The sequence below is a fragment of the Pseudochaenichthys georgianus genome, unplaced genomic scaffold (genome assembly GCF_902827115.2).
Source record: "Pseudochaenichthys georgianus unplaced genomic scaffold, fPseGeo1.2 scaffold_428_arrow_ctg1, whole genome shotgun sequence".
NCBI lineage: Eukaryota > Metazoa > Chordata > Actinopteri > Perciformes > Channichthyidae > Pseudochaenichthys > Pseudochaenichthys georgianus.
The window spans coordinates 31,820-51,460 of record NW_027262993.1 but is presented as its reverse complement, the minus strand read 5'-3'; the positions used below and the strand labels follow the sequence as shown (position 1 = coordinate 51,460).

The 19,641-nt window shown below is 39.3% G+C and overlaps 1 protein-coding gene across 1 annotated transcript in view; it reads left to right on the top strand.

Moving 5' to 3' along the window:
- Nucleotides 1-19,077, top strand: part of LOC117442436 (histidine N-acetyltransferase-like) — a 32,650-nt gene extending 13,573 nt beyond the window's left edge. The window contains exons 3-6 of the mRNA XM_034078432.2: nucleotides 13,647-13,872; nucleotides 15,995-16,216; nucleotides 16,352-16,689; nucleotides 18,801-19,077. Coding sequence (XP_033934323.1) covers nucleotides 13,681-13,872; nucleotides 15,995-16,216; nucleotides 16,352-16,689; nucleotides 18,801-19,077 — 1,029 coding nt within the window. The 5' untranslated portion in view covers nucleotides 13,647-13,680. The remainder of the gene's footprint in view (nucleotides 1-13,646; nucleotides 13,873-15,994; nucleotides 16,217-16,351; nucleotides 16,690-18,800) is intronic.
- Nucleotides 19,078-19,641: the final 564 nt, after the last annotated feature.

Sequence of the window (19,641 nt, the reverse complement as noted above, 5' to 3'; positions counted from 1 at the left end):
GAAAAAAACATGTTTCTACCCCTGGCTCCATACATTTTTATTATCGATATAGTTATCCTTCATGATTATGGATCTGTGAGTGAATTGTTTTCTAACGCGACCCTTTTATTTATATTAGGTCTTAAAGTTTGTGCATAAATTAGGGCGTGGTCACATTGAGTGACGGCTCTGTAAAGTGCCTGCTGCTGTTAACTTCTTGTCTCTCTGCTAGCTGCTCCGTGAAGCTAGCTACAGAGACTCTGCCTGCTCAGCTCATCCAGGAAACACAACTTGTAGCCGGCCGTGGTTGTTTGTTCTTCATGCTTATATATCGGACTATTGTGACTCGCTCTGCGGTTAAAACAGACGGTGCATGAATGCGGTAAGTAAAATGCGAGTGCTTTATTTATGTGTTAATGATTTTAATCAGCTAAGTAATGAATAGTAAGGCTTGGGTTAGCATGTAAGCTAGTGGTAGCTACATCGGTGCTAACGATGCTAATCGTAGCCTCCAAGTTAAAATCATAGACTGTATATATAAAGGTTAAAACGAAATAGACAAGTGTTAAGCGTTAAGTGGGATAATACTGTTGAACAAACGGCTTCTGTTTGAGGTTGATAAAATAAGGTTACATCCTTGTAACTTAGAGATATTTTATTATGTAGGAGGGACTGTATGCATCTAAGGTTAATTTAAATTGGCTATGCTCAAGTATGTAGACAAGCTAACGTCGAAGTAGTGTATGTGAAATCAACCTCACAATAAGATGTGTGTATTACAATTATTAATGTCATATTTCAAGATGATTACTTAGATATTACAATATGGTTGGTTGAGCTGGAGTTCATTATCGAGCTTACACGTTAACGTCACAGTCATCTGAAGAACGAACCCAAACCTTGTTGTTTTTATTAATTGCATTACCAAATGGGTATGAAATAAACAGTAAGCATTGGTAACACAACTTCCAAAGTTACAGTAAAATAAAAAGGACCCTGACTCGGACAATACACAATCCAACATGTTCAACAGAAGAGAATCAGTTATATTGTTTGTACACATGGTACTTTACATATATATATATATTAGGGCCGGGACTTTAACGCGTTAATTAAGATGAATTAATTACACAAAAATGAACGCGCTAAAAAAATTAACGCATTTTAATCGCACTTTAATCGCACTTATTTTTGCACAGCGGAACGTTTCTCACTGGATGAGTTTCAGGCGTACCGATTATACTGGAGCACCAACTAACGTTCATGACTTCAGCATGGTACTTCAAACAACAACAAACCACGGTGAACAATAGTCAAACATGAACGAACAAGCTGATGAGACGCTTTGGTCGGCCCCGTGGATGGGACATTTTGTTTTAAAAAATGGACGGATGGAAGCGTCGATAAGAGCACGGTTGTGTGCAAATTATGCAAAAAAGAATTTGCATATCACCGCAGCACATCAAGCCTAAAGTATCCCCTAAATGCAAAGCATGTAGCAGCTAGCGTGGACGTTAGCCCGACTCCGAGTGCAGGGAACCACACCCTGACCCAACCCACACTCAACCAGATGACTGGTTTCAGGGCCAAGATAAGTAAGTCCACGTCTGAGAAAATAACCAACTCCCTGGCTCACTGGATTGCACTCGACTGTAGACCACCTGGAGTCACATCCATGTGGAAAACTGCTTCTCACTGTTCTCAGGTCAAATGTGTATATTTGATTAAAAATGCGATTAATTTCGATTAATTAATTACAAAGCCTCTAATTAATTAGATTCATTTTTTTAATCGAGTCCCGGCTCTAATATATATCTGTTTGTTTAAGGTGTCCAGGTGATGCAGACAGGCTGGACCAGAGAGTGAGAGACAGAACTGGACTCCTCACAGCAGTGAACTTCAGCTCAGGTACAAAGACTCTTTTTTCATACTGTACAAAGAATCAAGAAATGTATTGGTTTAAATGAATGAAGTATTGACTTGAATACACGGATATACATTCCATTAAACAATACTAAATACTAGATCAGTTATTCTTTCAGTGAGACAACAGAGCAAGCTTCTATAGTTGCACTACGTTTTGTAACAGTTCAATATTATTTTGATAATAACATATATTTCAATGTTGATGAACTTCATACTGTTCATTCATAATCTGATTGTCTTTGTAGCTCACTGTTAAAATAAAATAAAAACATGACAATTACAAAATAATGATATCTACAGCCCCTAAACTCACAAACACACCGCTTTCATAAATAACACACTTGTTCTGCAATAATATGTTTTATGTTTCCTGTCATTTTTGTTAGGAAAGGACATGCCTGAAAGACACGACATGTTCTCCTTCTCTGAGGGTCAAGAAGAACATCCAAGAGGATCATTAAAAGCTGATGTTATGAGATTTTAAGACCAGTACAGGACATTCACTAAGAAACTACTTTTATTGTGAAAACAGTCAGCTGATCGAATGCAGCTATTTCCACATCTACACTCCATCCGCTGATTATTTCTATTCGCCTCACTTTATGAGCTTCACATTGCTTGTGCCTTGTACCGCAGAGTTTGCAACGTCACAAATAAATGGAGCCAATCTTCAGTCAGATGTGAATGTGTAATCTAACATTTTCAGTAAGAATAATGGACAAAGGAGTGCAAATACAATTTATTGAAATGTGAACCAAAAGTTAATCAAATGTTTTAAATAAAAAGCACATATGGACAGAAGGTGTAAACCTATTAAAGGTATAAGTAAACACATTTAGTCAAATAACGTGACAGACTAGGCCTGTTCAGTTGGTATCAGCTTTGCCCAGCATGGGCTCCTCCATCAGGCCTGGGGCTCCTCCATCAGGCCTGGTCCTCCTCCATCAGGCCTGGTCCTCCTCGCTGAGGAAAGACTCTCAGTCCTCTCCAAACCAACAGACAGGACGTCCATCACACGGAGGTTTCTCCCTGAAGTCTCTGCCGCTCTCTGGACACCATGCTGTCTCAATCCGTCCACACTGAATATGAGAGGGGGAAAATGAAAATAATAAATGCTTTAGACCAGTGGTTCCCAAACTGTTTGTGCCCAAGGCACCAAAGGACAAGTAAAAATCTCAAGGCACACCTATTGTGCAAAATAGCCCTTATAACACGTGTTATCACTCATATCATGTAAAATATCTGTAAATGTGCATAATTATTTACTAATGCCAAATAAAATGTGACAAAGCCAACTATATTACTCATGAAATATTTATTAATGAAATATTTCAGAAATTAATTTGAAACTTTATCAAATTAGGCTTCATCAAAAAAGCAACACACTCATTTAAACCAGACAGGTCACAACATTAAAAATGAGGCAAAGGAAACTCAGCAGAAACTCAGCACAGAGAACTGTCAATGCAAGGAATCTGCATTGTCCATGGTCCTGAACTACAAATTATAAATGTAACATTTCAGCAATCAGCATTGAAACATGTGCTATTGTAAATATTTTTGCCGACTTACAAATTAGTGAGATACATGTGCCTGTCGGGCGCGCAGAATTTTTTAATCTTTGGTGGCACTGAGGAGAGGGCCACTCGCAAGGCCTGTTCAACAGAGAGCCGTGGCCTCCTGCTGTTCTTCATGTAAACCAGAGTAGAGAACGCCAACTCCAGAGATGGGGTCGTTACAAATTGTTTTTAATATATTACATATTACTTTTAAAAAAAAAAAAAGTAATATATTACACTATTTTGTTACTATCTACATAAACGCGTTACTTTACTCGCCGAGCAAGTACGAACTGTGCATGCGTGAGTGGCAATAACTTTCCTTACCAGCAGGCGGCGGTAGTGTGTATTTGTCATTCAAAACAGGCAACAGCCGGAAGACAGAGAAGAAGAACAGACTACGTGATAAACAAACAACAAATAGCGTGTGCGTTAGCTTCACCTTAGCATGTGTTCTTTGCAGGTGCTTGTTGAGGTTTGACGTGGTGTTTACAGCAGTGGATAACAGCTTCTGGCCTGGACACAGTTTGCACCTCACCGTCACATTCCTGTCTATTCTTCGGACGAACTCAAAGTAAAGGGCATACCTCCACCCCTCGAAAGTTATCGCTGACTCAGCCATGTTTATGCAGCACTGCACGTGGAGATGTGGACGCAGATTACGTACATATACACCTACAAAGTACTGATATAGTAAATTAAATAATTTTTTTTGTGTATTATATTGCAATAATAACGTATGGTGGTCACAAAATCCCACGGCACACCCGGACTTGCCTCACGGCACACCAGTGTGCCGCGGCACACCGTTTGGGAACCACTGCTTTAGACAATAAGAAACATAAAGTTGACTGTTGAGTTGCTCAGTTTTTTTAGATTGTCAATACTATTACTGTATAACTAATATCTCAGGTTAAGAGGCACATTCAAATAAAGATTGGTCTTTAAATACATTTTGTCTTTTGAATTGTTTGTCTAAAGTCAAGGATCTAGAACTGGTACTTAGTTTTAATGATACAGTCTGGTTATTATGCTGTTTGGAGGAGGCCTCACAGGTAAGAGCACTAACTAACTAACTAACCATTACATGCACCTGAGCTTGACTTAAATGTATTAAACGTATAGTTAAGTGATATCAAAATATAAATAACTAATATCATGCAAACGTTAATATTTGCTTGATTCCAGTGTTGAATTTAGCACAATTGCATACAAACGTCAAGGGGTTTTAAGATTCTGTAGTATTATGCTAAAAACTCAATAACTTAGATTATTATTTATAGTTCTGCTGAATAGTTTCATGTCCGCTTAGCTTAGAAACGTACAATGCGACGGCAGTGTGCAGATGGGGAGCATGTTAGCTTAGCTTGGTAGCTTCAGCTAGCTCTGGAACTTCCAGCTGGGTGGCAGCAGGTCCCGCCTCGGCTCCGCCTCTTTGCCCTTATTTGGAGCAGGCTGGAGCAGGCGGGAGTTGAACTCTGACGTCACTGTTGAGCCGTTAGTGGCCGACTCCGCCCACTAAGGGCTTCACGGCAACTCTGCAGAATCCTATGGGTGACGTCACGGACCCTACGTCCATTTATATATACAGTCTATGATTGTCATTCACATATTTATACATTTTGCTCTCGTGCACATTCATTCAATGTTTACATTTAAAATTATAAATAATATATGCATGTCTGAAGACAATATATGTATGCAAGAGAAGAAAGGGAAGGAGTATGGTTGAAACGGAAGGCAGGTCATTATCGCGCTGTGATTGGCTCAGAAGGTCGAGAGGGGCGGGCTCATGTTCAGAACTTCGGATTCAAATCAACACGATGGAGGGAGATGAATCCGTGTATCTACGGACCATTTGTTTTTCTTTATTCAACAAGTAAACGGAAAAGCGTCTGCGAAGTGCTTTTGTTTGTTACCTTACTAAATGGTAAAATGTGTGGGGGACACTTCTGTGTAGCAGCAATGCAGCGGGAGTCACCGACTCATGGAGGAGACACGGGAAGAGCAGGAGTTTTGATGTCAAACACTGATGGCTTATTTTGGAGTTTCGGCCGGAGAATTCACATCACAAGGCACAGCAGCCACGAAACTCACGGATGTAATTTCTTGAGTGGCCTCTCAGTTCAACTATGCATTTGTATACAGTAGCTCACCTACGATCTTTCTGGATCATTTTGCATTATAAGCCCTAATGAACATTTGAGTGATGCCCGATACATTGCCTGGCATGTATCCTTTGATGTTCTTATCAAAATAGTGTCGAATTTCGAGGTATCTATAGAAATCCTGCTGGGCAAGGCCATATCTTTCTGACATCGTTTTAGTGCTGTAATTCCTTGCCTCAACCATTGAATGAACCTCGTGTCATTAACAGCTGGTTTGAAATCTGGGTCGTGAGTCGGCCACATTAAGAATCGTATTTATTTTTTAATGTTGAGTTGTTTCATTTGCCGGACCAGATCTCCAGAGAAAACCGAACCCACCGACTCGGGATTTCATATTGTTTAGCAGCTAGTGGGCATCCTAGCAAACTCTGTAAGGGCCTGTCTAGCATTGACAGCTCCATGTGTTTCCATTTTGCAAAAAATATTCTTTATTACACCAGAGCATCAGTGGCCTTATCCGTGCCGCTTTACGGTTGGGTAAGCCCATCCCTCCGCTTTGCTTTGGCAGCTGTAGAGTTTTGTATCTCACCCGAGGGGGTTTGCCGTTCCATATTAATCGTGATATCATTTTGTCCCATTCTCTAAATGTAGTATCCGGAATAAGAATGGGTAATGACAAAAACAAGTAAAGAAGTCTGGGTAATATATTAGTTTTTACTGACATAATTGTGTTTCCAAGATCCAGGGGCAAAGAGGCCCATCTATCTAGATCCTCTTTTATCTGTGAATCTCTATGTTCATACACTGAACAGAAATATAAATGCAACACTTTTGTTTTTGCTCCCATTTTTCATGAGATGAACTCAAAGATCTAAAACATTTTCTATTTACACAAAATAACCATTTCCCTCAAATATTGTTCACAAATCTGAACAAATGTGTGATAGTGAGCACTTCTCCTTTGCCGAGATAACCCATCCCACCTCACAGGTGTGGCATATCAAGATGCTGATTAGACAGCATGATTATTGCACAGGTGTGCCTTCGGCTGGCCACAATAAAAGCTTTCCTCCCTAAGACAGTCCTAGCACTTGGCATATTTAATAAAACCACAGCATGCGATCTCAGGCAATAAGTACTTTCAATTCGCAGAGAGATCAGGGAGAGATATAAGATGGTAGTTTATCCAACATGGCTTTGTAAATGAAAAAGTACCAGTGACTGAGCCTCCGTACAGTTAGTGAAGGCAAAACCGCCTTGGTATACAGTGTGATGCGTAAGCGCTTTACAATTTGTCAAAAATCTCAGTGCACTGTGATACGCAGCATCTAACTTGTTCAGGCAATGGGCAGGTGCATTCATATAGATCAGTCACCAGAATCCAGCACAGGTCAAAAGGTCACAGAGCCTAGCCTTTTCCTGGCCTCAAGCGAGAAACAGGACGTGTTTCTGTAGAAGAAACCTAGGCTGAAGTCGAATAGTCCATTTAGCTTAGGAACCTTCCTGACGGAGTGAAATGACCCGGAAGTCCCTCAGTGGCAGCCATGATAAGTGCCGTTCGAATTCTCTAGAATGATGAGAATGATAGGAAAGGAGGTTTCAAGCTTCCTTTATAACCTCCTTTAGCTTAGGAACCACTGGACCTCCCTAACCGACAGGAGAAGCGAAAATGCTGCCCCACAATGCCTTGCAGCCGCAGCATTTGCCGTCACTCAACAGTCGGCCGTTCACGGAAAAAAACGATTATGACGGAGAAATTATATCATGAAAGTTACGGTGCTTATTAAGCTTTTTAAAACATAGGTGGTAAGTTGCCAAAGTGCTTTGTTTTGAACGTTCATCAGTATTATAATCAAAGAGAGAAATATGAACGTTAGTTTTTACTGAAATGATCAAATAAAGTCAACATTTCAGTCTTCAATGAGCTGTGTGGGGTTTGTTCAACTTTTAAAAGATGTTTGAATGGTGATATACACAGAGATAGATGTTAAGGACTAACGTTTATAATAAATACATCTGTATTGATTTAAGATCTTTAGTTCATCAATCATACGTATTGGGATCATTGGTATTAATGTGGACCGGAGGGAGAGGGGGACGAGCAGAAGTTTCACTTTCCTTTTTTATTTCAATTCCAACTTTGGTCATGAAGAATATGTTTCGCTGTTGTCCACGTTCATAAAGCAAAGCAGCAGCATCAGAGCACGGAGCAGAGTCTCTAGATGAGTTCACAGTAGTCCCTCGTTCTTATTAAACATCCATGTTGTAGTCCGCTGTATAGGAAACTGTGGTTTCCATGGTTTCCCCACAGCAGCAAACGCACACAATGACGTCCGCTGGCGCATCATAAACACGTTGGATAATGAAAGTGCATTCGGATTCTCTAAAGTACCGCAGTCTCTTCTCCTAAGTCCTTTTTAATTCTCCTATCCACTATCCCTTAACCCCGTGACGTTTCACTCAGAGGTCAAGGAATAGACGATAGGGTTAGAACTTAGGAGCTGATTTTTAAACTATCCGACTGCAGCCCTAGCCTAACCCTGAGCTTTTTAAGCAGGTTATTGACATGAAGTTTAAAAGTGAGACAATCATCAAGCCAGATACCAAGGTATTTGTAACAGGTAACCACTTCAAGTTTTATTCCTTGCGTAGTTACAATATCTAAAACAGGCTCTGGTGTCTTTTTAGCTTTAGAAAAGAGCATTACCTTGGTTTGATCCACATTTAAAAGAAGCTTTAGTTCAGAGAGCTGAGTCTGAATAGTGTTAAAAACAGCCTGTAATTTAACAACAGCCTCTTTAATGGCAGGACCTGCACAGAACATCACGGTATCATCCGCAAAGAAAAGTAAAGTAGCTCCATCCACATTTTCACCTAAACTGTTGATGTAGATGGAGAATAAAAGTGGACCTAAAACAGAACCTTGAGGAACACCATTTGTAATGTTCAACCACTCAGAAGACAGCCCATCAAAGTGAACACATTGGGACCTTTCAGAGAGGTAGTTTACAAACCACCCACTGCATGGCTGGACATGCCGATACTGGCTAGCCTCTTTGTCTTTGTCTTTATTAGGATCCCCATTAGCACTAGCATTGAGCATTGGCTATTCTTCCTGGGGTCCTCACACACTCAAAACATACATACACATACAACAAAATTAAAACAAAACAAAACGGCTCATAATTTCATGTTATTTACAGTGAAATGAAGTGAAACTAAAACGGTCATCCAATTATCGCCATCCTAAGGCCAAACAAAAGTAAATACAAATAAGTGTACATAATAATATATGCATACATAGCCACAGGCACAGTTCAAATGTACTTTGTAATACTTTTTTAGCAACCTTTTCAAATGTACTTGAGAATTTTCCTGAATGATGTGAACCGGTAAAGAGTTCCAGCTGATCACGGCTCTGGACATGACTGCTCTCTGTCCCATGTTTGATTTAGATTTGGGTAATACAAACCTTCCTTCTATTGTATGTCGTGTTTGATAGTTATGTTGTGCATATTGCGCGATAAACCTTTGTGGTAATATATCTGGTGAGTGAGTTACTGTAATATTTCTGACAAAATGTAATAAAATATAAGTTGACCTCTGTCTGACAGTTAACCATTTCAGTGTCTCCAGCATCTCAGTGACTCTGTTCTGTAGGAGCACTGCAGTGCACATCGTGCTGCCTTATTTTGTGCTACTTGTAGTTTGTTTAAATCTTTTTCAGCAGCACTAGACCATATAACCAAACAATAATCAAGCTGCGACAGAACCAAAGCATCCAACACGTGTCTACTGACATCCATAGGCAAATATTTTACAATTCTTTTTACAAGTGACACACCCCTTCCCATTTTACATACAACATTATCAATTTGTTTAGACCAAGATAATTTATGATCCAGGGTTATACCTAGCAATTGTGTCTCCTTGACCTGTTCAATTTCAATATGGTTTAAATGTAGTTGCAATTTTGGTTCACCTTTTAACTGATGATTTGATCCTATTAATAACGATTTTGTTTTTCCGGCATTAAGTACCAACTTATTATTTATGACCCACTCTGATATCAGTTGTAGATCTTTATTCATAACATTTGTCAACTCTCTTGTAGTTGATGTTGCATAATATATTGTTGAGTCATCTGCATACATTACAATTTTAGCTTTTTCTAACACTAATGGTAGGTCATTTGTAAAAATAGAAAATAAAAGTGGTCCCAAACAACTACCCTGAGGTACTCCACAAGTGACTGTTTTCATCTTTGAGAGACTTCCATTAAAAAAAACAGTTTGACTTCAATTTGTCAGGTAACTTTCTAACCACCTCAGCGTTTCAAAATGAAAACCATATTGTTCCAGCTTGTGTAACAACAAAGAATGGTCAATGACATCAAAAGCAGAACTAAAATAGAGTAGTACTGCACCCACTAACTTCCTATTATCTAGTTCGCCCTTCCAGTCATCTGTCATTTGTGTTAAAGCGGTGCATGTGGAATGGCCAGATCTATAAGCATGTTGATACACAGTATTACGTTTGTTACCTTCAAAGTATTTTTGTATTTGATTGAAAATTATTCTCTCCATTATCTTTGCTAACGCTGGTAATAAATGTATTGGACGGCTATTTGTACCAGAAAATGGTCCAGCTGGATTTTTTGCAAGTGGAATAATTTTTGCTATTTTCCATGCCTGTGGGCAAATACATTTATCAATACTCAAATTTATAATATGACAGATAGGCTCTGCAACAAAATTAGCAACATATCTAAGAAATGTACCAACCAAATTATCTACACATTTACCTAGTAGACATTCAACATCTGTAATTGTCACTTTTTCTATTTTAAATGTACACTTCTTATTTTTCATAATTAAATCCTTTATTAGAAATGTGGAGTTACTATTTATAGTTTGATTCATATTTCTCCTCAAATGTTTTACTTTATCAAGAAAATAATCATTCAGATGATTAGCAATTTGTACTGGTTTTGTCAAAAATGTCCCACCTCAAGATATGTTGAGGTGGATTTCGGCTTACGGCCCATCATGCCATTCACTAAGCTCCACAGTTTTTTTTTGTCATCCTTTATCTCTTTCATTTTATTTCCATAATACAACTGTTTTTTCTTTTATTTAATGCTGTAACATAATTCCTTAACCTTCTATAAATTTGCCCATCTGACTCATAACTTGATGAGAGAGCTACATTTTTTGCATCATCTCTTTGTTTCATTAGATCCCTTAATTCCTCATCCAACCAGGGTGCTCTAACGTTCCTTACAGTCTGTTTTCTAAGTGGAGCCTGTTTATCAATCACCTGCATGAATAACACATGAAAGACATCGAGAGCATCATCTGGATCGACTTTCTCAAAAACATGTTCCCAACATATCTTTTGAACATCCTGTATAAATGACGCTTCACTCAAATACTTCATTGATCTCCTCACAATGACTTTTGGTCCAGCTTTTGGCACCTTTGTCTTTCTCACGATAATTATTAAATTATGATCAGAACACCCTACTGGAACTGATGAACCTGAGAACATACATGGCTACAATTAGTAAATATATGATCAATACAAGTTGCACCTATTGACCCATCTTTCTTTATGCATATCCTGTAGGTTTAGTCACCATTTGTACCAAGTTACATGTATTAGTTATTGTCTGCAGCTTGTTGTTAAGGGCACAGTGAAACATATTCCAGTCAATATTTAAATCTCCGATAAAATAAATCTCTCTGTCAAGATCACAAACTTTGTCTAACATTTCACATAATTTGTCTAAATAAATTAAGTTTGCATTTGGAGGTCTGTAACAACATCCTACCAACAAAGGTTTCAAGTGAGGTAAGTTAATTTGCAACCAAAGTACTTCAATATCAGCAGACATCAAATCCTATCTCACTTTAGCTGGTATTTGCTTTTGAATGTATACTGCCACCCCACCTCCATATGCATTCCTGTCCTTTCTAAATATTCTATATCCATCAATATCCACAGCAGCGTCATTAAATGTGTCATCTAAGTGAGTTTCAGATATTGCTAACAAATGAATACCACATGATAATATTTCCTCTATCTCAGACACTTTATTTCTTAAACTACATATATTTATGTGAGCCAATTTAAACCCTTTACTTGGTAACTTATTCAACATTAAGATGGCAATTTAAATGTTATCTCTTTTTCACTTCCTATCAAAATGAGAGCTGAATTAAAACATACATGTAACACAATTTCAACCGCACACAACATCACATACATAACCCAACATTTATCTGCACATAGATTGCTATAAATGTGCAGACTCACTCGCTCAATTAGACGAGCTTCACGGTAGCTCCCAAACATTTTTAAATAATAGTATGAAATATATTCATGGTAATGTCTCGCAACACTAGATCTAATCAATACATCACAATTACATTTTAGGAAGAATAAACACCAATAGAGACGAGTTGAAATTTGTCTCTATTCAAAATCTAATAAAGATAAATTCATACTCGCAGATGATGAAGTAAATAACTTCAAATAAATGAGTAGATAACTCATAGACCAGTGAATATTGGCCTACAAGAAAATAAAACAATTGTGGAGATCACCAAAACTGCAACAATTTCCATTTTCATAATACAATTAATTTCTTCTCCTATATGTATAATCATACCATCTATCTGGTCATGTCAATCAGTCATTTCCCACCTTCATTTCCGGTTTGAACTGAAACCGGGCTTATCACTGTTTTATAGAAATGCTCAGCTTCACTACCGTCCCTCTTAGCACACTTAGCACAGAGCTCACATTAAAATACCCTTATTACTTATTGTATCTGCACAAACAAGGTATCGATTAGCAAACTGAGATTCCACAGATTATACAGGTATTAGTATCATTACTGACTGATCCGAACTCGCGACATGAGAAGCTAACAAAGACATCAGACCACGTAGCATTAGGTAGCCAACACGGCAATCATTACCTTTGTTGTTTTCTGATCAAAAGTTTTCTTCAATGCCATTAAAACGATAAAAACGCTTCTGAAGGTTAATCCATAGGTTAATCCAATGTTTCTGTGTCACTTTGAAATTATTACTGATAATCCATCAGCAATAAACCTAGTTTTCAGATTTCAGAGCGTAATAATAATAATAATAATAAATGATATTTATATAGCGCCTTTCAAGGGACCCAAGGTCACTGTACATGGTGGACAAATAAAACATACAGACAATCAACGGGCAAACCAAAGAAATAAATAAAGGAAGCCGGGGGACCAGAAAAGGGCGAGGGCCCGAAGGCCATGGTGAACAGGTGTGTTTTTAGTGATGATTTGAAGATGTCCAGGAAGGCAGCATTACGGATCTCGGCAGGAAGTGCATTCCAGAGGGTGGGAGGGTGGGGGCCGCAGCACTGAATGCCCTGTCACCAACGGTTCGGAGGCGAGAGCGGGGGATGGAGAGCAGGCCCGTGTCTGAGGACCGCAGACTCCGAGAAGGGGTGTAGGGATGGAGGTCCGATAAGTACTGGGGGGCGAGGGAATGGAGGGACTTGTACGTGAGGATGAGTGTCAACATCCAGTAAGGGTGGCCAGAGATATGGAAAATCCACCCAAATGGCGCCAGAAGAGGGTTTTTTTGTGCTAAATCTCTCTAAAAAGGTCAAATGTCACTTGTTTTGCATCAATCATGATACAGGGTACTTATTATATGTTGTACTTTGGATTCCTAAAGCTTTTAGTTTACCTTACCATCATCCAAGGGTAGTTTTCACTATAAGTACAAAATATGTTTTGGACGGACACTATAATTTACAGTTTTTTACCATGTTCAATCTGAAATGTCTTTAAAATAAAAAACATCTATATTGATTCTGACTTTTCTACATCCAACTCACAGGTTTATCATTACTTTGAGAAAAAAGATTATTAATGTACCCCTTTTAGAGGATATGGTCATTTGTTCTGGGAATGTCATTTTCGAGCCTGAGACCTGAAAAACAGGCTCGGGGCTGAACAGGTTAAGAAAATAACTAACCATAATAACCTCTCCCCCACTTTGTATCTCATCAGTTATTTCAAGAGGAAGATTGTCACCAGCCTGACCATGCTCCAGCTCCCAGAGGCCCCGTCCCAGGAAGGCCTTCAGTTTTCTGGGGCCACTGAGGAGGACTTTGATGAGATCATGGGCATGAGCCAGGGTATACATGGAGGTCTCGACCACCTGCCCACGATATACATGGACTGGCTGCAGGAGACCAACCGCACCGTCATAGTGGCCCGCAAACAGGGAAAAATAGTAAGTTCAATCAAAATATTTGATTATGAGTAATATAATAACTTATAGATGCATACAAAGCTGAATTCTTCAATTACAGAAGTCGGGAAATAGTTTTCTTATCCAAGACATTTCTCTGTGCAAAAGTAAGAGTTTCATGACTTAAAATTCAAAAGTAAAAAATGTATATTTGTCATAATTAAGGCCATTCCTCGTTGGATTCATTTCTCAGCAACTGCGTTTAATAAGCAGAAATCTACTGGGAACTTTCCATTCTCCAACTATCCAAGAACACAGAATTCAAATTAAACAATTGTGAATTACTGGGAGTCACCTTTGTCCTAATTTGGAGACTAACTGCCATTCTGACAGGTCCCAGACCAGTCTCTCTGAAGTAGAGCCCACCAATGTGATTAACCTTAACATTCAAATTTTCATTCAACAAATCAGTTAATTTTTGCTCATTTCCGCATTCGTATACTTCAACTAGTCCCGCATGAATTCAGAGGACCTTTCCTCACAGGTGGCAGGTACTAGCTTTCAACAAACATCAATTAATTCCGCTCATTCAACAAAGAAATTCACTCCGCATTGAACAAAGAAATTCGAGAGATATTTATCGTGTGCAGGTTTGGAAAATATTGGGATCCTATTAATATCTAATAATAAAAATAATGAAATTCAATAACATGCTTTAACCACTAGGTGTCCCTTTATATCAGCTGTGCACCTTTATGGTGTAAATACAGCCTATCTACCAATTGGATCAAATATAAAAGTGAGCCGAATTAGTGTTGATACTGCAAGGAGACGTATTGTGTGAAAAGAAATGTAAGATGTTGTTTAATGGCTGATATATTTATGATCCACGTCACGTTTTCAGTTCCTCGTGTTTGTCTAGAAGTCTTCTCATCAGGGCTCTATAAATAGAGAACTACAGCAGATATGTAATATTTAATGCAGCCGAACCGTGTATTACAATGCCGGTATATGATGACTTTCAAAGAGAAAAGCAAGCACACTCGGAATAAAATGTTTTCGGTCTGTTTCCGGTATTTGTTAATGACGATGTGCTGTGAGATGTGAGACTGGAATTGCACAGGGGGAAAATAACGTAGGCTATCTTTAGATGCGGATTTTGTTAAACTAATATGTTTGCGCTGTGGACCAACACTACACATTGACGGGGAAGGGGGTAGCAATAAAGATAACACCATTAAACAGTTACACAACATAACAGAAATAATATCGATAGCAGCGTCCCTAGCAACCACCTTGGTAACAATGAAAACGTTGTATAGACACCATTTCCTGAAGTAATCTTCGTAATAACTAGCACACTAAAGATCATGTACATCCACTGCACACACAATCTGAAATAACAACTCATATTTCTCGCATTAAATGACATCAAAACGCATTTTAATGCCAAACTAACCTTTAAATAGGCATTTTCCACCGAGAATAAAACGAAGTTCGGCCATGTTTTTATGGAGTAATTTGAAGATCACATGACGTAGACGCCAGCCATTGGAATGAATGGTGAAAAAAAACGTAGGGATCTTACAATTTCAGAGGCGTTTTTGTAGAAATACTACGTCCTACGTTGTGGACCAACGTAGTTATTACACGTTTTTGTGTGAGACTGGGTTGGCTTATCCGACTCAATGACATTGAAAGTGTTTTAGATAACTTTCAGTGACAGAAGGCAAAGTATCCATTGGGTTCTTCCCAACATACCCTGGGTCATCCCAAGGTATTTTCAGGGCAAATGGATAATGTCTTTAGCTATTCTGAGTTTTGGGGTTCTCCTTCCAGTTGGACATTCCCAGAACACAGGGACAAAAGAAGGTTTCCAGAATAAGATAATTATAAGATGAAGGATCTCAACTGGCTCCTTCTAGCTCCAACGATCAGTGGTTCCAAGCAAAACTTCGTTAACTGTTTACAGATGTTCTGGTTCTGGTGGTATATTAATTAGTCTGCTGCCATTGCCACACAGAACTTGGCTCATGTTTCATGCTCTGATTAGCATGTTCTTGTTTCCCAAATCTCTTAGACATTTAAGATCATTCATCATTTGTCAGTTATGCTGCTACATGTCAATGATTTTCTTCGCATTTTTTCTTTTTCTACACAACAGATTGCTATGGAGTCAGTGTTTGTGATTGACGATGGGGAGACTATGCTGGTGCAAGGTCTACGTGTCGCCCCTCATGAAAGGGGTAAGGGTGTGGCTCGGGTTCTGCAGCGCTTTTGCTCTGATCTGGTCAAATCCAAGTTCCCTGATGTCAAAGTAACCCGCTTGACCCGTGATCTGCTCTTACCAAAGGATTTCCAGAAATATCGCCTCATAACCAAGCAGGTACAAGCAACAAGCCTTTCTATGTATCGGCTTGTGCTTTATAAGCCTCCATTTAAGTCCGTTGGTTACAATATTGATGTAAATATGTACGATATAGTCCATGGTCAGCTCATGCATTGGCTCTCTTCTCTATAGGGTATTCTCCTGGTGCGCTTCAGGGCTGAAGAACTCAAGCTGCGTCTGTCCGATCTTGGTCTTGGAGATATTCAATCTTCTTTGTCCACCTCCTTCAAACCTCCTCCAGTGCGTCTCGACAATACAGCCGTCCGCCAGCTGTATCTGACCTCTGATCGGATGCATGGGGTCCTTCCTAACACCACCATCATTCAAGATTGGCAGCCATTCAAGCTTCTACCCAGTAACATGGCTATTCTACTGAAGAAGGACATCGACTGGATGGTCGACGATGTGGCCAACCCTACTGTGACCAGCCTCTGTACATTCCCTTTCAGGGTGCCCATTGGAGATGACTGGTAACTCTTATAATAATTTCAATTCAGGGACAACTAGTGTGCAGAAAAATAATGTTGTCTTACAATAATACCATTGGTGCCAGATTTGATCATTTGTTATATACATAGTGGTTTTAACCCTCCTGTCATGTTCGGATCAAATTGGAATGATTACTTCTTTCCTCAATCATAAATATTGTGTTTTATATTTGATTGCGTCAAGACCTTAGGATATCCTCCACAGTCGGCATTTGAACATATAAAGTTGCTGATCACCACTTTCTTTCAATTTTGAGTGGTTTAGTTAACTTTGTAACAATGATGGTGTTCCCAGTCAAAAATGACCACCATAGGAGATGAATGGGTAACTCTAGAGCAGTGGTTCTCAAATGGGGGTACGCGGACCCCTAGGGGTATGTTAGAATACTGCAGGGGGTACGTGAGATGTATTTTGTGTTCATAAAACAAAACAACCTAATTAATGCATTTAAACAAATTGCTAATAGTAGATTAACTACTTTCTTCAAAGGTTTACAGAAACTCTGGATAATAAAATGGGAAAAATAAACGGGGTGCTCTCTCCCTCTCCTGACAGCCCGTCAGTCTCGTGCAGCTCGCTGAACCTGTAATGAGTGACCCGACAGTAAAGAATACATATATTTATAACTAGTTTAGCTAGTTCCAGAGTAGATGAGCAAGCTACGTGTGTTAGGTCTAACTCTTGGTGTATTTTTCTCGGCTCAACGGTCTATCCGATCTAGATAGTTCTAGTTAATTATATGACTGCCTGCTTTTCAAAGGACCTAAACAATAAGCAATGTATAGCGCAGCATTATGCATATGTTTATATGAGGGGTCAAAATCCCATGCTCATAAAATGCTCATATATCTTTTTCTCTTCATTCCCCACGCCCCGAAATAAATAAATAAATAAAGGGACGGGTGGCGCAGTGGTCTGTGCATCTGATCATCAGATCAAGGGGGAGTGCTGGGGAACTCCAGTTCGAAACCCGCTCCTGCCGCCACTGCGTCAGGCCGTTGTGTCCTTGGGCAAGACACTTCACCCGGATTTGCTCCTGTACGGATTTGTCCACAGTACATGTATAATACTAATGTATACTTGTAAAAGCGCCTCGATGACCTCGAGGCGTGAAGATGGACGGTGTGGCGCAGTGCGCTGTGCAATCATCAGATCAAGGGGTGAAACCCGCCGCTGCTGCGTCTGTAAAGCCGGTGTGTCCTTGGGCAAGACACTTCACCTGAACTTGCTCCTGTGGGTATTGTCCACAGTGACCATTGCATGTATACAAAATATGTGTAATGTGTGTATGTAAAGCGCTTTGAGCATCTGGAAAAGCGCTATAATAAAATATAAGGAAAAAAAATATATATATATATACCAATTTTAGGAAAAGTAACGAAGTTTGAGCAGTGTGGGTTTTATATGAACAGAGTTACACATATTTCAAAACGCAAAGTGTAATAACTGCAGCTGCCTCCCTGTCAGCATGACGAAGGTCCTCAGTGAAGCACAAGCCCATGTGTCTCTACATTAAGTACAACTTAATAAAAACATCAGTTCAATGCAACTAATGTCGACTCAGTGTTATTGCATGATGTTAAAATTGGTTTGCCATGAATTTAGTGATGGATTTTAAACAATTGAAATGTAGCATTTAAGTGTTTCTCAGTTAGGCTATAAGGTTGTTGTTTTAATAAATCAGACACTGATGGCGCTGTGCTGTACCTCTTTATATAGGCATTTTTTCCTTAACAAATAGTTTTTGCGCTGATCAGGGGGGACGTGGCTGCATTTTTTTTCAAAAGGGGGTTCATTATTGAAAAAAGTTTGAGAACCACTGCTCTAGAATATGTTCATCCATCAGATAGACACACCCATTCATGTAAACCAGAAGTCTGAGACATTGGTTGCATCTTAACAGTTGATGATTTCTAATGGTTTTTGTTTCAATGTAAGATAAGTTAAAGTTACAGAACGGTAACACATTCCCCCGGGAACACCAAAGTAAGGGGGAGAAACAGACACGACAGGAAGGTTAACATTTCCAGAAGTTAATTTAGAACAAGAAAGTATGTTCACTGAATTGACCAGTACACTTCTTTTCAACCAGGTATTATCTGAACATTGACATGTTCGGTACGGAGCTGGATCCTATCCGGCAGCAGTTCCTGTGCCACCTGCAGCGCCACACTGCCACTCTGAAGGGTCACGTGATGTGCCAGGTGTTCCTGGACCCCCCACTCTGGAAGCCCATGGTGGAATTCTGCCGCAACACCCTGAACGTGGAGCTGGTGAAGGAGTACACCGAGCAATGCGTGGTGGAGTCAGACGTCATCTCGGGAGGTGGAAGGAGAGGAGTAGGAGACGTTGGAGCCAGAAAGGAATAAGGACAAGGGGCAAAACAACAAGGAGTGGACACAACTCAATTGGTGCTACATATGGTACAAATGTTTGTCAGCAACTTGAAAATCAAAACTGCTCCACCTGTTAAAAATCTGCTCAAAGATTGTTGGTCCACTTTTATCTTACTGATTGTACTGTTATGTTAAATGTTTGTTGTTTGTGTTTCATGTATTGTGTCTGGATACTTGTCTGTTGATGTTGGACATGGAGCTGCTATCTGACAAATAAAGTAATATTGTATCAATTACACAAAAACACAACCCTTTGTAATGAGGAGGTAGAAACCAGGCAAACAAAATGTAGGTTCCACAAAACAAAACAAGTTTTTGCTGGTAGCGCAGTTTCATTTAACCATTTTCCACGGGGGCAAAACGCAACATCTTGCAAGAAACAGCGTCTGAGGGCTTCTTAACATTTAATAAACTACAAATGTGTCATATCCACTTAATGGGAAGAAACTCAGCTTTCAGACAATATTAACCATTTTAGCGAAACAAAACAAAAGGGTAATATCGAAGGCGCTGAATTAGCCCTGAGCGAAAAAATGC